The 21,759-nt window shown below is 54.1% G+C and overlaps 1 protein-coding gene across 1 annotated transcript in view; it reads left to right on the top strand.

Annotated features, from left to right (window-relative positions):
- The window catches only part of Megf8 (multiple EGF like domains 8), a 54,086-nt gene that overhangs the window by 26,292 nt on the left and 6,035 nt on the right, over window positions 1–21,759 (top strand). Inside the window, exons 17-38 of the mRNA XM_051162615.1 lie at window positions 57–188; window positions 272–385; window positions 614–862; window positions 1,331–1,530; window positions 1,833–2,043; window positions 2,139–2,388; window positions 3,580–3,712; window positions 6,031–6,278; window positions 6,433–6,543; window positions 6,651–6,769; window positions 7,053–7,260; window positions 8,302–8,482; window positions 9,033–9,196; window positions 9,759–9,903; window positions 15,260–15,491; window positions 16,770–16,893; window positions 17,038–17,251; window positions 17,361–17,575; window positions 19,705–19,912; window positions 20,083–20,242; window positions 20,636–20,828; window positions 21,348–21,518. Of these exons, the coding sequence (XP_051018572.1) occupies window positions 57–188; window positions 272–385; window positions 614–862; window positions 1,331–1,530; window positions 1,833–2,043; window positions 2,139–2,388; window positions 3,580–3,712; window positions 6,031–6,278; window positions 6,433–6,543; window positions 6,651–6,769; window positions 7,053–7,260; window positions 8,302–8,482; window positions 9,033–9,196; window positions 9,759–9,903; window positions 15,260–15,491; window positions 16,770–16,893; window positions 17,038–17,251; window positions 17,361–17,575; window positions 19,705–19,912; window positions 20,083–20,242; window positions 20,636–20,828; window positions 21,348–21,518 (3,982 nt within the window). The remainder of the gene's footprint in view (window positions 1–56; window positions 189–271; window positions 386–613; window positions 863–1,330; window positions 1,531–1,832; window positions 2,044–2,138; window positions 2,389–3,579; window positions 3,713–6,030; window positions 6,279–6,432; window positions 6,544–6,650; window positions 6,770–7,052; window positions 7,261–8,301; window positions 8,483–9,032; window positions 9,197–9,758; window positions 9,904–15,259; window positions 15,492–16,769; window positions 16,894–17,037; window positions 17,252–17,360; window positions 17,576–19,704; window positions 19,913–20,082; window positions 20,243–20,635; window positions 20,829–21,347; window positions 21,519–21,759) is intronic.

Consider the following 21,759-nt stretch of genomic DNA (forward strand, 5'->3'; position numbering starts at 1 on the left):
GGCATGGGCATGGGGGTGTGGGCTGCAGTGACCTAGCCCTGCTTTCACCCCACCAGACGCCTGACCTGTGAGGACTGCCTGGCCAACTCTAGCCAGTGTGCTTGGTGCCAGTCCACTCACACCTGCTTCCTGTTTGCTGCCTATCTGGCCCGGTACCCACACGGGGGCTGTCGTGGCTGGGATGACAGGTGCGCTCCAGGGGCTGAGGAGATGGGGCTCCCGACTAGGGGAGCGCACTGGGTTCTGACCCCTTCCACGCATCACTCTGCAGCGTGCATTCTGAGCCACGGTGCAGGAGTTGTACGGGCTTCCTGACTTGCCACGAGTGTCTGCAGAGCCACGAGTGTGGTTGGTGTGGCAACGAAGACAACCCCACTCTGGGGAGGTGAGGGACTGGGCTGCTTTTGTGGGACCCCCGCTCTCCTGCTTTGTTTCTCTGCTCCATTGCCCTGCCCTACATCCCGTGACTGCCCTTCTGATTCCTCACCGTGTGTGATCTGCTGTTTTCTCCTTTACTTTCTCTGTCTCTGTTTTCTTCTGTCTTTCTGTTTTCTGTCTCCTTGTCTGTCTCCTATTTCTATATTGTCTCCTCTTTTGATCTCTTACTAAACAGGTGCCTACAAGGAGATTTCTCTGGCCCCCTGGGTGGCGGGAACTGCTCCCTGTGGGTGGGCGAGGGCCTGGGGCTGCCTGTGGCACTCCCTGCCCGCTGGGCGTATGCCCGCTGCCCAGATGTGGATGAGTGTCGCCTGGGCCTGGCGAGGTGTCATCCGCGTGCAACCTGCCTGAACACGCCTCTCAGCTATGAATGTCACTGCCAGCGCGGCTACCAGGGCGATGGCATCACACACTGTAACCGCACGTGAGTGAGATGTGGGTTGTCATGGAAATGTTGCCTCAGGGCTGGAGCTCGAGATAGAGAGGAAGCTGTTGTGGTAGCAGGGTCTCAGTAGAACCAGTGTCCCCAGTAAGCTTGGCGTTTTCACCTGCCGACCAGGATCTCAGCGCAATGACAAGGAGCCTAAGGCAACCCTAGTAACCGAGAAAGCAGGCTACCCCTGTGGACCATAGCCTTCGGAGTCACCATGGAGATGGAAGAGAGTTTTCACAGTGGTGCTGTGTGGTTTCTATGGAAACAGGCATCACCACGTGTGATAGCATTGCCTTGGAAACAGGTTTCCTTACACAGCACAGGACCATTGAAAGAGACAGCCACTTGTGAGAGTCTTGCAGTGGGTGGAGTCTTGCAGTGAGGTGCTTTGAGGACTCTGGGCCCACCCAGGCCCACCCAGCCCTTTCCCCACCTCCACATGATCACATGATTCTCCAGGTGCTTGGAAGACTGCGGCCACGGGGTGTGTAGCGGTCCCCCGGACTTCACTTGCGTGTGCGATCTAGGTTGGACTTCGGATCTGCCCCCACCCACGCCTGCCCCGGGCCCCCCTCCCCCACGTTGCTCTCGAGACTGCGGCTGCAACTTTCATAGCCACTGCCGCAGGCGGGGACCTGGCTTCTGTGACGAGTGCCAGGGTAAGCTACCGTGGTGCCCCGCAGGGGCCCCCTTCCTGTTTAGGACTCCAGTTTCTCCCATTCTAAGACTCCCCTCAGGTAGTGTGTGCCCCTGTGCCCCAGTCCCTGCTCCTGTCCTGTCTCCTTAGCTGGGCCTCACTCTCCTCTCTTGGGGCTTGATGTCTCTCTTCCCTGGCCTCCGCCTTGTTTGACTTTTTAAAGCAGCTTGGGAGGGGGCGTCTTCGATCGACTGAGTCAGGCGGTCCGGGCCCCTGTCAGTCTTTGCTCCTGACTTTGTGTCCCACCTGCTGGGACCTCCACAGACTGGACGTGGGGGGAACATTGTGAACGGTGCCGGCCTGGCAGCTTTGGCAATGCAACGGGCTCTGGTGGCTGCCGACCCTGCCAGTGCAACGGGCATGGAGACCCGCGCCGTGGCCACTGTGACAACCTCAGTGGGCTCTGCTTCTGCCAGGACCATACTGAGGGTGCCCACTGTCAGATTTGCTCTCCAGGATACTATGGGGACCCCCGGTAAGTCAGGAACCTGTGGGGCGTGGCAGAGAGGGGTTAGGGCCCGATGACATAAGACAGAGTGGTCTGATACTATCTTTCTTATGTTTCTGCAGAGCTGGTGGGTCCTGCTTCCGGGAGTGCGGGGGTCGTGCCCTCCTCACCAACGTGTCCTCGGTGGCTCTGGGCTCCCGCCGCTTTGGGGGTCTCCTGCCTCCAGGTGGTGGGGCGGCAAGGGCTGGACCTGGCCTGTCCTACTGTGTGTGGGTTGTCTCAGCCACGGAAGTGCTACAGCCCTGTGCTCCTGGCACCCTCTGTCCCCCGCTCACCCTCACCTTCTCTCCGGACAGCAGCACCCCCTGCACGGTGAGCACTGAGGAGCCTAGGGTTCAGTTTACAAGCTAGAACCATGGGGCCTGGAGAGATAGCTCAGTGGCTGAGAGCACTGACTGCTCTTCCAAAGGTCCTGAGTTCAATCCCAGCATCCACATGGTAGCTCACAACCACTGTATTGCGATCTGGTACCCTCTTCTGGCCTGCAGGTGTACATGCAGGCAAGAAAACTATATACATAATGAATAAATAAATCTTAAAACAAAACAAAACAAAAAACAAGCTAGAACAATGTCCCATTCTCGACCTGGATCCCCCAGACAGATCCTGACCCCCACGTTCCTGCTTGGTTCGCTCGATCCTACGTGTCTAACCCTGTCAGGCCATCGGCCCCTTTTGCTCTAGGCTCTCCGATCCTGAGCTCCTGCCTCTCATTCTTCAGTTCCTCCAGCTTTCCTCCCAGAGCAGGCATGGCCACTTCCTCCACCTCATGTGCCCACTCTGATTCGTCCACTTCTAATGTACTACTGTGTATTTAGAGAGAGGGTTGGTGCCAGCGTGCCTGGTTTATTAGCTGTGTCTGCTCTGGACACAGGGTGGGAGGGGTGGCCTCCATGTTAGAAATGTAATAATGGTCTACCCTGAGTGTTCAAATAGTCCATCCCTTACACTTGGGTTGTTGCTCTCATTCTCTCTCATATTTTCTCCACCCCCACCTCTCTCCATGTAGCCTAGACTCATGGTGAATTCACAGTCCTGCCTCACCCTCCGTGGAGATGAGATCTGAGGCACATCCCACTGTACTCTGCTCTCTCTTCTCCCAGACTCCAAGCAGATCCATAACTCTTTATTTTTATTTATTTGTTTTTTTTTTTTTTAAGATTTGTTTATTTATTATTATGTATACAGCGCTCTGCCTGCATGTACATCTGCAGGCAGAGGAGGACATCAGATCACATTATAGATGGCTGTGAGCCACCATGTGGTTGCTGGGAATTGAACTCATGACCTCTGGAAGAGCAGACAGTGCTCTTAACCACTGAGCCATCACTCCAGCCCCATATTTATTTGTTATTTTTTGGCTGTCCTGGACTCGCTCTGTAGACCAGGCTGGCCTCGAACTCACAGCAATCCACCTGCCTCTGCCTCCCAAGTGCTGGGATTAAAGGCGTGTGCCACCACGCCCGGCCACATCCGTAACTCTTGATTCTGTGTCCTTTCCAGCTGAGCTACGTCCTGGCCTTTGATGGGTTCCCGCGCTTCCTGGACACTGGGGTCGTCCAGTCAGACCGGAGCCTCATAGCTGCCTTCTGTGGCCAGCGGCGGGACAGACCCCTCACTGTGCAGGCTTTATCCGGTATGCGAGCTTGAGGGAGTAACACAGACTCCTCATCCTTTAGTGTTGGGGACGGAATCCAACCTGAGCCCCTTAAGTGCTGGGCAAACTCTCTGCTGCCACGCCACACCTCCAGCCCTCGCTGCTGGGCTCTAGACAAGCATTCCCCCTTGACCTCCATCCCAGCCCTCGTTCTGAGCTATTTTAAACTTAAGCATTTTAAAGTTTCAACCGGGGGCTGTGTCCCATGCTTCTGCACCTGTCACGGATCGGGTGTAGGACCCAGGTTCCCGCTCAGGGACTGGCATACGCTGCAGGTGACAAAGGCCTTTGCCTGGTCATCTGTCTTTTCTCCATCTCTGGACTTCAGTTGAGAGAAGCAGGGTTTTGCTGTCTAGGACGGTTTTGGAGAACGGGGTGGTCGGCCATGTCTTTGCGGGACTTCCGATATAGCTGGTGTGTGGAACCCTGAGCCATGTCCTTACTCTTACACACACTCTTACACACAAAGGGAGTCTTGTCCCTTTGGGGGACACTTGGCAATCTAGAAACATTTGAATGAAAGTTAGAGATTCCTCTGCCATCTGGCCGATAGACACAGAGAAACGGCTGTTCATTGTATAGGTACACAGGAGTGTTCACACAAGAGATTTCCCAACTCTCAGCATCCACCTGGCTGAGAGGATGAGAAACTTCAGGCATGGAGACGTGAGAGAGAGAGAGAGTACCACTGGAGCTGGCTCCATGTGGTGCTTTAAGCAGGCTTTTGGAAGCACTTCCCTGCATGTGGCTCAGAGCAGTTCTGAGGCCGGAGGCAAAGGGTTTCGCTGTAGCTTGTGTGAAACCCCAGGCCATGAGGCAGCTACTAAAACAGGGGGCTCTCACGGAGTCTGACGTGGGTACTGCAGTGAGCCAGGGACACCTGTGCTGCCCTCATGCACTCGGGGAGAGGACACACTACCTCTTTTCCCAAGGCAGTGGGGAGGGATGGGCTCTGGCCTTGCCTTGGGAGCTGGGGCCAGGCGAGGCTTCTTTAAAGAGGGGAATCAGGGTAGAAACAGAAGGTCAGGGGAGGGGGAGGGCAGCTTCTCCAGGAGGAAGAGTAGCGAGTACAGATGGCAAAAGTTGGAGATCTTGAGTTCAGAGGAGTCTCTAGGGCCCTCTGGGTGCCAGAAAGGGAGTTTTTTTTATTTGAAAGAAGGTCTCACAGTGATGCCTAGGATCCCCTCAGACTAAAGCACTTGTGCCTTCTCAGCTTCCCTAGTAATGGAATTATCACAGGGACATGCCACTGTGTCCACTGTGTCCACCCTCTCTTCCTCCATCCCTTCCCTTTTTTGAGGCAGGGTCTCATAGCCTGGGCCCGCCTTGAATTCAGTTTAGCTGAGGGTGACCTTGAACTCCTGAACCTCATGCCTCCATCTCCCCAGTGTTGGAATAATAGGTATGGGCCACTGTGCCAGGTGTTATGTGGTGCTGGGAACGGAAGCCAGGGCTTTGTCCATGCTGGGCAAGCACTCTACCAGCCGAGCCGTAGCTTAGCAACTGGCTTTCTCTTTTCTTTGCCCAGAGTGGCCTTGACTCCTGAGCCTCTAGCCTTCTCTCCCGAGAGCTAGGATCACAGGTGTGCACCTGCACTGTAGTCTTTGTCAGGAAAGCTGCCCTTACACACGAGCACCGTAGAGCCGTGGAAGGTTTGCAGTTGCTCACGAGAGGACCAGGTTCGTGTCTGAGAGAGCACACGGGCTGCTGGAGGTCACAATGTAGGGCAGCCAGGAGGCGGTGGGCGATGGGGGCTGCTGCATCCAGCGAGATGAGGCACTGGTTTGGATGGCAGCCCGAAGGAGAGCAAGCAGTGGGTGAATAGAGAATTTAGGCATCTGGGCTTTGTGTGTGTGAGTGTGTGTGTGTGTGTGTGTGTGTGTGTGTGTGTGTGTGTGTGTGTTGGCAGGGACTGAATGGTCCTGTGTGTGATAGGCACATATTCTACCATAGAGTTACTAGAGCCCTAGCCTAAGATTTAGGTTGGAAACAGCTGGAATTTGGAGCCGGGTGTGGTAGCACACTCCTGTGACCCTAGCACTTGGGAGAAAGAGACTGGACCATCAAGGTCATCCTCAGTTACTTAGTGAGTTCAAGGCCAGCCTGAGCTACATGAAACCTGGTCTAAAACACCAAAGCTTCCCACTCAAAACTAAAATGAATGGAACCTGATGGACTGGGTAAAGGGGAGGGCGTTTCGTAAGTGGCTGGCTTCCGTGGTTTTCCTCCGCCAGCACAGCATCAGCATCTGGAGTGGGGCCCTCCCACCACTCACACCTCTGCCTCTTTCTCCACAGGGCTACTAGTGCTGCATTGGGAGGCCAACGGCTCCTCATCGTGGGGGTTCAACGCGTCTGTGGGCTCTGCCCGATGTGGATCTGGGGGTCCTGGCAGCTGCCCTGTCCCTCAGGAATGTGTGCCCCAGGATGGGGCCACAGGTGCTGGCCTCTGCCAGTGTCCTCAGGGCTGGGCTGGCCCTCACTGCCGCATGGCTCTGTGTCCTGAGAACTGCAACGCCCACAATGGGGCAGGGATTTGTAACCAGGTACAGGTGGGACGGCAACTGCCAGGTGGGACAGCAGCTGCCAGGTGGGACAGGTGGGATAGCAGCTGCCAGGTGGGACAGGTGGGACAGCAGCTGCCAGGTGGGACAGGAATGGTGTTCAGGGCTCCTTTGAGCTTCTTTCTGCTGTCCCCAGAGCCTAGGTGTATGCATCTGTGCTGAGGGCTTCGGTGGCCCAGACTGTGCCACAAAGCTGGATGGTGGACAGCTGGTCTGGGAGACGCTCATGGACAGCCGCCTCTCAGCTGTGAGTCAGGGCTACAGCTTTGTCCCACCCATCCTTTCCCCTCCGGCTAGGCCTGGCACTTTGTCATGACCCTAGCCTGGCCTCTCACACCCTCATTTCCACTTCAGGACACTGCCAGTCGCTTTCTACACCGTCTGGGACACACTATGGTAGAGGGACCCGATGCCACCCTGTGGATGTTTGGAGGCCTAGGCCTGCCACAGGGCCTGCTGGGAAACCTGTACAGGTAAGGACTACCCTAGGGAGTCGGGATACTTGCATTAGAAAAGCTTATTCTAGGGACTGCTCACCCCAGGTATTGCAGAAAAACCACTCTGGTGAGGGACACCCCAAAGGTGGTTGGGACACTTGTTATAGGAAGCTCGCCTGCTTGTGGGCACCAGGAGGATGGTTTGGGAACGGTAAGATGGCTGTCATAGGAAATGCGATGCGAGGGTTAGGGTTAGGGCGCCTTTAAAGACGCAGGGATGACTGCTTCATGAGACGGATACTTTGCATTTTGGCTGCAGGTATTCAGTCAGCGAGCGCAGGTGGACACAGATGCTGGCAGGAGCTGAGGATGGCGGCCCGGGCCCATCACCCCGCTCCTTCCATGCAGCTGCCTATGTGCCTGCTGGCCGTGGTGCCATGTACCTGCTGGGGGGCCTCACAGCTGGGGGCGTCACCCGTGACTTCTGGGTGCTTAACCTCACTACCCTGCAGTGGAGACAGGAGAAGGTGAGCGTCTGTCTCCATCCTAGCTCTGCTTCTCACAACAGGTCAAACACAGATGGCATTGCAGTTCCTTTGAGTTTCATCACCAAAGGAGTCTATAGAAACCTTGTCTAGAATCCCCCAGTGAGTGTATGCAGGCATGGATCAGTGCTAAGGCTTTTACCTAGACACCCTGAGTGAGGGGCTGGGGGTGTGGCTCAATGGTAGAGCCTCTGCCTAGAATCCCCCAGTGAGGGGCTGGGGGTGTGGCTCAGTGGTAGAGCCCCTGCCTAGAATCCCCCAGTGAGGGGCTGGGGGTGTGGCTCAGTGGTAGAGCCCCTGCCTAGAATCCCCCAGTGAGGGGCTGGGGGTGTGGCTCAGTGGTAGAGCCCCTGCCTAGAATCCCCCAGTGAGGAGCTGGGGGTGTGGCTCAGTGGTAGAGCCCCTGCCTAGAATCCCCCAGTGAGGGGCTGGGGGTGTGGCTCAGTGGTAGAGCCCCTGCCTAGAATCCCCCAGTGAGGAGCTGGGGGTGTGGCTCAGTGGTAGAGCTCCTGCCTAGAATCCCCCAGTGAGGGGCTGGGGGTGTGGCTCAGTGGTAGAGCCCCTGCCTAGAATCCCCCAGTGAGGGGCTGGGGCGTGGCTCAGTGGTAGAGCCCCTGCCTAGGATCCCCCAGTGAGGGGCTGGGGTGTGGCTCAGTGGTAGAGCCCTTGCTTACCTTACACTAGGTTCTGGAGTCAACCCTGAGCACCACAGTGGGGTAGGGAGTTACAAAATCAAACTTCGTTGGCCAACTTAGGTTATACATTCATAGTTCCAAGCTGATTTCTGGACAAGGGCCCGTGACACTCGTGTCGGCCTGGATGGGATGCAGTCCTGCCCACCCAACCACAGAGCAGCGGAGAAAGGACTTACTTGTGTTTTACCTGAAGATGTGGGTGTAGAGCGGGCAGATCCTAACTGGGCCCTGGCAGACCAGGGTCTGAGCAGCCCTGTGGAACTCTGCTCCTCAGCTGGGGTTGGTCTTCTCTCCAGAGAGTGAGTGACATTAGCTCTGCATCTCACAGGCCCCTCAGAACATGGAGTTGCCAGCTGTTGCAGGTCACACGCTTACTGCCCGCCGAGGCCTCTCTCTGCTCTTGGTTGGTGGCTACTCCCCTGAAAATGGCTTCAACCAGCAGTTGCTAGAGTACCAGCTGGCGACTGGCACCTGGGTCTCTGGTGCCCAGAGTGGGACACCCCCAACAGGTGCGGCTGCAATGGAAGCTGCCAGGGCTTTCCTCACGCTTTCGCTCCACCCCCACTTCCTGGTCATTGTCCTCCGGCTGTAGCTAGCTCTCCAGGGAAGCACCACTGGCCTGCTACCTCCCTTAATGCAGCGGCCACTTCCTCCCCGAGGCTCTAAGGTCACCTCCTCCCAGGAGCTCTTTGTTCCCTTCTGCCCTCTCCTCCTGTGTCTCTCCTCCATGCCCTGACCACCTTGTCAGACAGCCGGCCACCTTCTCTCCTTCCTGCTGCCCTGTCACAGCTTCCCAACCACCGGCTGGCCTTGCTGGGGTTGTCTTCAGGACCCTAAGGAGAGGGGAGGGGTAAAGGGCTCCCCAAGTCTCTGGCCCCGGGGCTGTTCGGGAAAGGAATGTGGTCACGAAGAAGAGGAGCCCAGGAAGTCAGGGGACACTGCTGGCTCTCAGCCCTTCCCTGCCATCTCTGTGGCCCCTCTGCCCCACAGGTCTCTATGGTCACTCTGCGGCCAACCACGAGGCCACTGACTCCCTCTGTGGCCCCTCTGCCCCTGCAGGTCTCTATGGTCACTCTGCAGTCTACCACGAGGCCACTGACTCCCTCTACGTGTTTGGGGGTTTCCGCTTCCATGTGGAGCTGGCAGCACCGTCTCCGGAGCTCTACTCCCTGCACTGTCCTGACCGTACCTGGAGCTTGCTGGCACCTTCTCAGGGGGCAAAGGTTAGGACAACTGGCTATAGCTGCAGAAGGGAGCTTCTCCAAGCACTGGCTTCCCCTGCCCAGTTTCCTCAGGACAATCCTGTCCATCAGCCCCCTGTGCTGAACCATGGCAATGCTGATTCTTTCTTTCCATCCTTGGTTTGAAGGAAAGGATCCTTGGCCAGGTTTCTGCCCTACACCCATCCTGACAGAGCCCCTCCCCTGCTTGAGCCAGCCCCCCCCCCCCCATGTTTCCCTGTAACCCCCGCCTTAGTGTGGGAGAGCAGGGACCTGTCCATTCCGGTGGAACAGTTGCGTGTAATGTGCACACATCCCCGAGCCTCTCTGGGGTGGAGGGCGACACAAGAGACCACGTTTACAGAGAGTGGGGTGGGTGGTGGGGCCCAGGGGATGTTCTGTGGGTTGCTCCACAGGACCAAAGCGTTTCCCTTCAGAACCAGGTAAGGACCGAACAAGCTGGTTGAGGCCGAACAAGCTGGTTGAGGCCGGGAGGGTTGGGGAGGAGCGCGTGGAACCAAGGGTGGGGCTCTGATGGCCCCTCCCTCCATGTGTCTGCCAACAGCCCCGCCCCCGGCTCTTCCATGCTTCAGCTCTGCTAGGAGACACCATGGTGGTGCTTGGGGGGCGCTCGGACCCAGATGAGTTCAGCAGTGATGTTCTGCTCTACCAGGTCAACTGCAACACCTGGCTCCTGCCTGACCTCACGCGTGAGTCCCTGCTGCCCGCCATGGGGAGCCCCGTCCTTCATCAGAAGTCACTCGGGTTTCTTTGAACCCATTAGACAAGTTCCTTTGCCTTCCCATATATCTAGAGACCACGGAGTTACTTTCTTTTCTCTAGTTTTTTGAGACAGGGTTTCTCTGTGTCACTTTGGCTGTCCTGGAACTTGCTTTGTAGACCAGGCTGGCCTCGAACTCAGATCTGCCTGCCTGTGCCTCCACCTGCCTCTGCCTCGCAAGTGCTGGGATTACAGACGTGCACCATCACTGCCTGACTACTTTCTTTTTTATTAAAAAATGTTTTTTAGATTATATTTACTTATTTGTTAGTGTATGTGTTTATATGCACATGCTGTGGTGTAATATGTTGGTTAGAAGCCAGCCTGAATGAGTTGGTCCTGCCTTTCCACGTGGGTCCTGGGATTGAACTCAGGTCATCACACTTAGTCGCAAATGACTTTACCTGCTGAGCAATCTCAGGGTCACTTTCCTTTTTTCTCAGAATGCTTTATTTATTGTTTTGTTGTTTTGAGATAGAGTTTCATTATGTCAGCTTGGCTGGCCTGAAACTCACCATGTAGGCCAGCTGGCCTCCTCATAGAAGCCAACTCACAGAGATCCACCTGCCTCTGAATCCTGAAGGCTGGGATTAAAGGCGTGTGCAACTACAGAAAATTTTTTAAAAAGATTTATTTATTATGTATACAGTGTTCTGCCTGCATGTACACCTGTAGGCTAGAAGAGGGCACCAGGTCACATTATAGATAGTTGTGAGCCACCATGTGGTTGCTGCGGATTGAACTCAGGACCTTTGGAAGAATAGATGGTGCCCTTAACCTCTGAGCCATCTCTCCAGCGCCACAGAAATATTTTTTATTCTAGTTATAAAAGTAATTGTAATTATTACACATAATTTATAAAATAGGAAGAAAACCAAACTATCTGTAGTGACAACCACTTACAAGTGGAAAGTGTCCAGGTTTTCTGTTGGCGGGTTAGAGATGGACTTCAAGAATTATAAATTCTAGGGGCTGGAGAGACAGCTCAGCAGTTAAGAATGCTTTCTGTGATTGATGAAGACTAGAGTTCAGATCTCAGCAACAATATAACAAGTTGAGTGTCTCACATATGCACATGCGTGTAACCAGCTCCGAGGCAGGCAGAGACAGGAGTCATTGGAGCTTGTTGGCTTCCAGCCTAGTGAAGAAAACTCAAGTTCCAATTTCAGGGAGACACCCTGTCTCAAATAAATAGGCAGAGAGTGATAGAGGATCACACACACACACACACACACACACACACACACACACACACACACACACACACCTTGCCTCAAAGAAATAGGTAGAGAGTGATAGAAGATCATACACACGCACACGCACACACACACACACACACACACACACAATACTTTTTAAAAAATTTGGGCCTGGAGAGATGACCCAGCCGTTAGAAGCACTGTCTGCTTTTCCAGAGGAGGAGCTCGATTCCCAGCAACCACATGGTGGTTCACAACCATCCCTCCTAGGATCTGACGGCCTCTTCTGACAGGCAGGTGTACATGCAGATAGAGCACTCTGTACATAATAAATAAATCTAAAGTAATGGAAGTCTAGAATCATACATAATGTAGAATGTACTATAGAATAAATTTTACTTCTGTGAGGTTCAAAGGAAACTCCAGAAACAAAGCCCAACACTGTTTATCTACTGACCATTTTATCCGTAAGCCCTGCAATGCAATAATTATGTGTTAGTGGAAGAATACCAGGGAGGAGTCTGGAAAGCTTAGAGCCGGAAAGACGCTTGCCTTTTGTACTAAGAAATGTTGACACACAGAGAGAGGATGGTCATGGCTTTCCCCCAATGCTTCTGAAACACTTGTGCATACAAGACAATTGCGTACCACTAAGCCACTGAGGCGGAGAGCAAGTGCTCTGCGTCTGAGCTGTGTCCCTCACCCCCTGATCCATGCCCCCAGCTCCCAGCCCTGAAATCTCTACAACCTATACTGCTCCTTGTAAACCTGCCATGTTCTCTTCTGCCTCCCTCTCCCCAAGAGGAGCTTAGGAGTGTGCTGTGTATGGCGCACAACTCAGTTCCTAACAACACAGACAGTTCCCTGTTCCCCCACATTTTGTCTCCTTGGCCTTATTAGGCAGGATTCTGGGTAAATCACACACATCAAGCCACACCCCAGCCCCTCACTGGGGGATTCTAGGCAGGGGCTCTACCACTGAGCCACACCCCAACCCCTCACTGGGGGATTCTAGGCAGGGGCTCTACCACTGAGCCACACCCCAGCCCCTTACTGGGGGATTCTAGACAGGGGCTCTACCACTGAGCCACACCCCAGCCCCTTACTGGGGGATTCTAGACAGGGGCTCTACCACTGAGCCACACCCCAGCCCCTACCTGGGGGATTCTAGGCAGGGGCTCTACCACTGAGCCACACCCCCAGCCCCTCACTGGGGGATTCTAGGCAGGGGCTCTACCACTGAGCCACACCCCAGCCCCTCACTGGGGAATTCTAGGCAGGGGCTCTACCACTGAGCCATGGCCCCAGCCCCTCACTGGGGGATTCTAGGCAGGGGCTCTATCACTGAGCCATGCCCTAGCCCCTCACTGGGGGATTCTAGGCAGGGGCTTTACCACTGAGCCACGCCCTAGCCCCTCACTGGGGGATTCTAGGCAGGGGCTCTACCACTGAGCCACGCCCCCAGCCCCTCACTGGGGGATTCTAGGCAGGGGCTTTATCACTGAGCCACACCACAGTCCCTCACTGGTGGTTTCTAGGCAGGGGCTCTACTGGACTCTCACTGGCAGATTTGTGGTAGGGGTTCTATTGCTAAGCCACACCCCTAAGCCTTGTCTAGTCTTTTCATTTCGCTGGGCACTAAGTGACTGCTGGTGTTTCCATGACCTATTTTCTGTGTGTTTTCTCTTTCTCTTTTCCCTTTCTCTCCTACCATCTCTAACTTCCTCTTATTCAGAATCAACTTTTCTAATATTCATTCTGTCTTATATTTTTAAAAAGCCAGACATTAATTTTTTTCTTTTCGTTTTTTTGAGACAAGATTTCTCTGTGTAGCCTTGGCTGTTCTGGACTCGCTTTGTAGACCAGGCTGGCCTGGAATTCATGAAGATCCACCTGCCTCTGCCTCCCAGAGTGCTGGGATTGCAGGCGTGTGACACTGCACCCGCTAGATATTAACTTATGCGATATGAAATTAATTAATTTCACTAGAGCTTTGTGTGTAGCCAAGTGGCAGAGCACTTGCTTGGCAATGCACAATGACCTGGCTTCAGTTCCTGTCAGGGACCAGCTCAGTCGGGATAGGTCCTTGGGAAAAGGGGTTTTTGGAGTGTTCGTGAGCAGAGATAAGGTGTTGACAGAGGCGACTCAAGTTTGAGTTTTTATCTGAGTGTATTTTGTAGCCAAGCAGTCTAGTATTATATACATTTTTTGAAAGTAGGGTTTTTTTTCTGGTTACATTAAAAAAAAAAAAAAGATTTATTTAATTACTATGTATACAGTGCACAGTAGATCTCATTACAGATGGTGAGCCACCATGTAGTTGCTGGGAATTGAACTCAGGACTCTGGAAAAGCAGTCAGTGCTCTTAACCGCTGAGCCATCTCTCCAGCCCTCTGGTTACATTTTTTCACAGTATTTTTTCACAGAGCAGATTCACGGAAGTCAGTGAGCAATCAAGCACACAGGAACAGGGACAGGATGGGAAGTTATTGTGTTTTGAATTACAACTTTGAATGAAACAATGGTATCAATGTGTATGTGCTTTCTTTATCCAGGGCCAACATCCTCTCCTTAATGAAACCTGTGCCCAGCACCTGTGTGCCAGGACGTTTTTTCCTTTTCTTCAGTTTCTTTTGTTGATATCTGAGTGCCACTACCTGGAGTCTTTTGAACTACTTTATTTATTTTTATTTTTTGTAGGCCATAATATAACTTATTAACTAATGATTAATTTCTAGTTATTTTTTTTGTAATTTTTTTTATTTATTATGTACAGCGGAAGAGGGCATCAGATCACATTACAGATGGCTGTGAGCCACCATGTGGTTGCTGGGAATTGAACTCAGGACCTCTGGAAGAGCAGCCAGTGCTCTTAACCTCGGAGCCATCTCTCCAGCCCATCTAGTTATTTTTTTTAATAAGTGGAAGTGAAGCAGAACTCTTTCGGCCACGGACAGTCCCTGGCTGCAGTCCCGGGCCAGGGTCTCATAGCAACCATTGCTACACTTGAAGAGTCCTACTTTGGGAGTGAAGTGCAGTTAGAATTAGAGAGAAATAGAAAATAGCTCCCAGCAATGAGAGTTCTGAAACTGCAGTTTCTCTGCTGGCGGGAACAGCGACCCAGTCCAGGAGACTCTGCCCTCGTCGGGGGGTCTTAGCCTCAGGCCTGTGCAGTGCTGTCACACAGATTCCACTGGAGAGGGGTGACAAGTTCCTAGCAACACACACACACACACACACACACACACAGATAAATTATTATTATTAGTACTGTGTGACCACCACCTCCATCTGCTTCCAGAACTTTTGTCTCTGTTCTTTTCTTTTTCCGTGTTGGCATGTTTGTTTTCCAAAGTGTTAAAGGTGGAGCCTAAGGCCTGTGCTTGTCTGTCAGGCCACCGCTCCCCCACTCAGCCACGTCCCTGGCCCACATCTCTTCTTCTTTTTTTAAAAAAAGCTTTTTAGTCATATTAATTTTGTTTTCCGTTTGTCTGTGTATATGTATGTGTACCACACGTGTGCTGGTGCCCACAGACGTCAGAAGGAGTTGTCGTATCCCCTGGGATCAGCGTTACGGATGGTTGTGTCGCCATGTGGGCGTTGGAAACCAAACCTGGGTTCTCTCCAAGAGCAACAAATGTTCTTTTTTTTGTTTTTGTTTTTTTTTTGTTGTTGTTGTTTGTTTTGTTTTTCAAGACAGGGTCTCTCTGTGTAGCCCTGGCTGTCCTGGACTCACTTTATAGACCAGGCTGGCCTCAAACTCACAGCGATCCACCTGCCTCTGCCTCCCCAGTGCTGGGATTAAAGGCCTGCGCCACCACTGCCCGGCAGCAACAGATGTTCTTAACCCCTTCCTCTGTTCTTGTTCCTCTCTTCCTGTTCTGTTTGTGTGTTTGTTTGTCCGTCTTTCTGTCCCTCTCTTTACCATCTGATTCTCCTGTCCGTCTGTCTGTCTCCTCTCTCTCTCGCTCCGCCTCCTTTCGCTCTGTCCTCTCTGGATGTGACCCTGACTAATCTCTCCGTGGGTCTCTTCCTTGTTTTTCCTGCTCTCTACCTCTCTGTGAACAACACCCCATCTGTTTTCAGGCCCAGCCTTTGTGGGGTCCCCGATGGAGGAGTCTGTGGCCCATGCAGTGGCAGCAGTGGGCAGCCGCCTGTACATCTCTGGAGGATTTGGGGGAGTGGCCTTGGGCCGCCTGCTGGCATTGACACTGCCCCCTGACCCCTGCCGGCTCCTGCCTTCACCTGAAGCTTGTAACCAGTCAGGGGCCTGCAGCTGGTGCCATGGTGCTTGCCTGTCCGGGGACCAGGCCCACAGGTAACCATAGTGACAGTCCCTCACACAGTACATGCTGGTGTCCTCTGAGGCCTTTAAGGGGGTGAGCTGGACCTAGGGGCGTCTTGAGGTTCAAGTCTCTAGTTCTGCTTCCCCACGGGGAAGCAAGTGATCATTAGAGATGCTGGTGGGTGGGAGCGCCCCAGGATGAGCCATGCTTGTACCCCAGGGCCTCCCCTTCTGGAGGAGCTGGCCTGGAACTCGGTTTGAAAGGACCAGAATAATTTACCATAGCAAAGACTGAAAATGGTGCTGTGCCCAAGGTGTTAGCCATGTCATCTGGACGGGGTGACACTGAAATCAGATGGGCAGGTGGGATCAGCTCAGAAATGGCTTCCAGTACCTGGCTGAGACAAAACTCTACAGTCTCCTTAGCTGCAGGAAGCCAGACATCTCTGGAAACCAAACACTTCTGTGGCTAACTCAGTCATCTGCTCCATTGCCCTGATGGGAGAGCCTATTGACGGGTTTGGTTTGTCCCATTATAGGCAGCCAAGTATGTCCTCAGGTATCCTGCAATATTATTGTTCATGGACTTGATTATGGGATGTTGGCATGTGGGCCCTTATCTGTAGGCAGAGGAGACACTTCCCAGGGCTTGTCTCCAGGGCACCTTTGTATGTTTTTCTTCAAAGAGCCAGCTTTTGACACCTTTTGTTTGGGTTAGGGTCTGCAAGGAACTATCATTTTAACACATTTGGGTCTGGTGGGTTGTTATCAGCAGGGGGCGTCTGCTTACTTATGTCCAAGCACCAAGCTTACTGGGAGGAAGTGACTCCTCCGCCTGCAGATAGGGCCACCGCTGGCATACCCATCCGTGGGCTTGTGTCACAGCAGGAGCCCCAGTTGTTTTTCTAAAATCTAAAATCTAAAAACCCATGCATTTCCAAGGAATTACAGGCCTGTGTTATGGATGGGGCGTCTGGGGGAGGGTGGAAGGCTTGAGTTGGAGGCCTGAGCAGAGAGATTCCTGAAGTCCGTGAGCGGAACAGAATGGCAAAGGGAGGTGGCACAGGGGGACATGGTGTCTGGCTGTGTGAGAGGAAGACACTATTCCAGGCAGGAGTGGGGAGGAAGAGACAGTTGCCAAAGCCTCAGGTTCCAATGGCTGGTGTGCATGGCTCACCAAGGGGTGGGGCTGGCCAGGGTTCTGAGGTACAGCTCAGGACAGGGTGTGGGGAGGGGTTCTGCAGGACCGTGTACAAGAGACAAAGCCTAAGTCCCAGACGCGTGTGAGTGAGTCAGCCTCATGCCCTCTAGGCTGGGCTGTGGGGTGCCCCCTTGCTCCCCAATGCCTCGGTCGCCTGAGGAGTGTCGGAGGCTGCGGACCTGCAGTGAGTGCCTGGCCCGCCATCCTCGGACCCTGCAGCCTGGAGATGGTGAGGTGAGGGACAGGGGTGCCGGTTCCCACAATGTCTCATAACCACCCCCCCCCCCCCCCCCGCCACCCTCACATCTCGGGAACCATGGAACCCTTCATCTGTGGCTAGGCCCCACAGAGCCCACCATGCCCACCCTCCCCCACCAGGCGTCCACTCCCCGCTGTAAGTGGTGCACTAACTGCCCAGAGGGCGCCTGCATTGGGCGCAATGGCTCCTGCACGTCAGAGAACGACTGTCGCATCAACCAGCGAGAGGTCTTCTGGGCCGGGAACTGCTCCGAGGCTGCGTGCGGAGCTGCTGACTGTGAGCAGTGCACGCGGGAGGGCAAGTGCATGTGGACACGGCAGTTCAAGAGGACGGGTGAGCCGATAGCCTTGGCTTCTCCAGGGGCGTTAGAGGCCCGGACCCCTGGGTCTCAGAGGGAAGCTGGGGACCAGACTAGTTCCTAACCCTGTGCCCCCAACCCCAGGGGAGACTCGCCGTATCCTCTCGGTGCAGCCCACGTACGACTGGACTTGCTTCAGTCATTCTCTGCTGAATGTGTCTCCTATGCCGGTTGAGTCATCGCCCCCACTGCCCTGCCCCACCCCCTGTCACCTCCTCCCCAACTGCACATCGTGCCTGGCTTCCAAGGGTGCAGACGGGGGCTGGCAGCACTGTGTGTGGAGCAGCAGCCTCCAGCAGGTAATGCCCTTGTCTTGCTGCCCAACCCTGGCATCCTTTGTCTTCCTTCCACGGGTCCAGCCCGTTATCCTTTCTCCTCCCTCTTGCCATCTCTTCCTCCCTCATTTCCATGCTTCCTGCTGTTGTGGTCACAGCTCTGTCCTTCCCTCCTGTCCCTCAGCCCCTGTCCCTCAGCCCCTGTCCCTCTAGCCCTTATTCAGGGTCCAGTGAGATATGGCCAAAGAGGGCTGGAGGGCCCAGTTCAAACAAGGCATTTAGGCCCTTGCCTGTCTGTGTGTTGAAGACGTGACTGGTGGTAGAAGATGTACTTGACAGGCACAGGTGGCCAGGATTTAACCGCCTATCTCAGTGTCTGCTTCTGGAAGGTCCAAACACGTGCCCACCTAGCACAATGTCGTTGTCCCACTGGCAGGCAAAAGCATTTGCGTGGTCTACCCCAAGGAAGGCCAGTCAGAGCCACCTTTCACTCTCATATCAAGCAAGAAGTGTCTGATCGCCACTGATAGCTACTCCTCGTGCACAGGACCCAGTGGCAGATGCCAGCTCACCAGCCCCCTGAGAACTGTGACTGGTTCAGCCAGTCCCTCACCCTTCACCCAGTGGACAGCAGCATGGCGGGGAGCAGGGCACGTGCCTTCAGGGCTCCCATTCTAAGAGCTGACATTAGAAAGAGCTCAGTAGGGTTTCCCGCATGTCCCAGCCCCCGAGGGCCCAGCGCAGAGGGCAGCCAGCTTCTAGAGCTAGAAGCTTCACCCAGAGGTGGCAATATTGGCTCGCCCCCAATATTCATGGACTGATTACCAACTTGGTTTTGCAACCTTGTAATCAAAGCCTCAGGGTCAGGGCCCCAGAACCTGGCTCAGTCAGTAAACAGTTGCTCCTCAAGCGGAAGACCTGGATTTTATCCACACAACTTGTGATAGAGTTGTCTAGGTGTGAGGGACTTGCTTGTAATCCCAGTGCTAAGGGGGCAGAGACGTACATACAGGGAAAACACCAAAGCACATACAATAAAAATAAATCCTTTTTTAAAAAAGCAGCAGCAGTCGTGGCTGGTAAACCTGTCTGCGCTGCCTGCTGTCTACTTTCTTTCAGGTAGAGGAGACTTTGTATCAGTATAATAGGGCCTACAGACGTGGGACTTCCTTTCTTATAATCTTTAAACATGATTTATTTATTTTTAATTTTTTTCTGAGACAAGGTTTCTCTGTGTAGCCCTGCTTGTCCTGGAACTCGCTCTGTAGACCAGGCTGGCCTCAGAGATCCTCCTGTCCCTGCCTCTCAAGTGCTGGATTAGAGGTGTGAGCACTGCACCTACCTTATTTTTCTTTTTATTAAGCAGTTTTTAAAAAAGATTTATTTATTTATTATTATGTATACATTGCTCTGCCTGCATGTACACCTGCACACCAGAAGAGTGTATCAGATCACATTATAGACGGCTGTGATTAACCATGTAGTTGCTGGGAGTTGAACTCTGGACCTCTGGAAGAGCAGTCAGTGCTCTTAACCTCTAAGCCATCTCACCAGCCCCTACAGTTTTTATTTTTTCTTTTAAATATGAGGCTTTTAAAAAACAATATGGCTTTACTGGCTTTGAACTATTTTTTTCCTTTATATCTATTTATTTATTTATTCATTTTGGGAAGGGTTACATGGATGTAGCAGTCAGGGGACAACTTGTAGGAGTCAGTCTAGTTTTTCCCATATGGGTCCCAAGGATCAAATTCATGTCATCAAGTTTGATGACATGTGCATTACCATACTAGCTATCTTCCCTGCCCTGGCCTTGAACTCACCTGAACACAGCCCCAGAAGCTGCCCCTCTCTGTGTCTCACTGGGATGTGATTGATGGCTTATGTCTGCCTATACGTGCGCCTGTCCCCTTCCTACCCTTCCTGTCATCTTCACGTCCTCATCCTCTCCTCATTCCAGGGCTCAAAGATCTTTCCAGAACTGTCGCCCCATCTCCGTTGTTTTTAAACACAGAGTCTCTTGTAGCCCAGACTGGCCTTGAACTTGAGCTAGCTAGAGTCAGGGAGGGTGGGGCCTGGGAGAAGAGGGTGCAGTATGTGAAGCGCATTTAACTTCCTCCCTCTGTCTCTCTCTCCCTCGCTTTCCTGGACAGTGTCTGAGCCCCTCTTACCTGCCCTTGCGGTGTATGGCTGGAGGCTGCGGGCGGCTGCTTAGGGGGCCGGAGAGCTGCTCCCGGGGCTGTGCTCAGGCTACACAGTGTGCCCTGTGCCTGCGACGACCCCACTGTGGCTGGTGTGCCTGGGGGGGCCAGGATGGGGGTGGCCACTGCATGGAAGGTGGCCTCAGTGGTCCCCGAGATGGTGAGAGGGGCTTGGGGGCTGGGAATCCTGGTTGGCCAGGGCCACGGTGAACACGAGTGGCGGGGGGGTTGGTTCTGAGGTGGGATTCGGAGGTGGTGGGAAGGCCCCAGGCGTCTGGGACAGTTGGGCCAGAATCTCCTGGGTTGAAGCCCTGTTTCCTCTGGGGTCAGGGCTAACGTGTGGACGTCCTGGGGCCTCCTGGGCCTTCCTGTCCTGCCCCCCTGAGGATGAGTGTGCAAACGGGCACCATGACTGCAACGAGACGCAGAACTGCCATGACCAGCCCCATGGCTATGAGTGCAGCTGCAAGACAGGCTACACCATGGACAAGTGAGGCTTTGCAGGGGCGGGGCTGGGCACACAGGGGGCAGGGCTGGACAACAGGGGGCGGGGTTGGGCACATGGGGCAGGACTGGGCACACGGGGCAGGGCTAGGCACACAGTGAGGGAAAGAGTCGCGGGGGGGGGCGGGGCAGAGAATGTGGGGTGACACAAGTCTGTGGAAGGAAATAGAGCCCAGGTTCACAGGTGGTGGAATTGATCTGTGAGACAGGAAGACAGTTTGCCAGCCCAGCACACAGAGGTCAAAACAGCTAGAGAAACCAAGAGAGGAGGGTAGTGGAGCACAGGGATGGGGTAGACTCGGGGTGAACAACCTGCTTAAAGAGGGTGGAATGGGGTGAAGGCTGCGGGCCCTGCCCTGATCTCTACTTGCCCCCGCAGCGTGACTGGCGTATGCCGCCCCGTGTGTGCCCAGGGCTGTGTAAATGGCTCCTGTGTAGAGCCTGACCACTGCCAATGTCACTTTGGCTTTGTCGGCCGCAACTGCTCTACCGAGTGTCGCTGTAACCGCCACAGTGAGTGTGCAGGCGTTGGGGCACGGGACCACTGCCTCCTGTGCCGGAACCACACCAAGGTATATGACCTGCCACCCAGCCCCTCAGCCTTGAGACCGAGACTCTCAATCTTTGCTTAGAAATGTTTGCTTGTTTGTTTGTTTGAAAGCTGATTTTTAAAAGTATTTTCTGGTGGTACTGGGGGCAGAAGCCAGGGCGGTTGGCATGCTAGGCAAGTGCTGTACCACTAAGTCACACCCCAGCCCCAAGTGGTGGCTCTAAGCAAGCACGCCACCACCAAAGCCCTGCCAGCCCTTGTGTTGGGACATCCTGAGGTTTATTTCCAGTTCTGAGAAGCCTTGGGCAGGGAAGGCATGGGGGAGCCCTATTCTGGGGAAGATGTGAAAAGATTTGGGGGACAGTGTAATAGTGCACAAAATGGGCCAGGGAAGGTTTTGTAAGGCAGGACTTGAGGGGGCTGGGAGGGAGAGAGTGAAGTAGGGGGCCTGAATCGCAGCCCAGCTGGCATGGGTCAGACCAGCTGTCCTCCTGTGCCGTGTTTCTCCAGCCCTTTTGATGGCATTGTCCTGTGTTCCCAGGGTAGCCACTGTGAGCAATGTCTCCCACTTTTTGTGGGTTCAGCTTTGGGAGGCGGGACCTGTCGGCCATGCCATGCCTTCTGTCGAGGGAATAGCCATGTGTGCGTCTCCAGGAAAGAGCTAGAAATGGCCAGAAAGGAGCCAGAGAAGTACTCACTGGATCCAGATCAGGTGAGGGAGGGAATGAGGCCTGGACCCCCAGGTCTGAGGGAGGAGGGCTGGGCCTGGACCCCTGGGTCTGAGGGAGGAAGGTTGTTCTGGACCTCTGGGTCTGAGGGAGGAGGGCTGGGTCTGCACCCCTGGGTCTGAGGGAGGAGGGCTGGGCCTGCACCCTGGGTCTGAGGGAGGAGGGCTGGGCCTGCACCCCAGGTCTGAGGGAGGAGGGCTGGGTCTGCACCCCGGGTCTGAGGGA

The sequence above is a fragment of the Acomys russatus genome, chromosome 19 (genome assembly GCF_903995435.1).
Source record: "Acomys russatus chromosome 19, mAcoRus1.1, whole genome shotgun sequence".
Taxonomy (NCBI): Eukaryota; Metazoa; Chordata; class Mammalia; order Rodentia; family Muridae; genus Acomys; species Acomys russatus.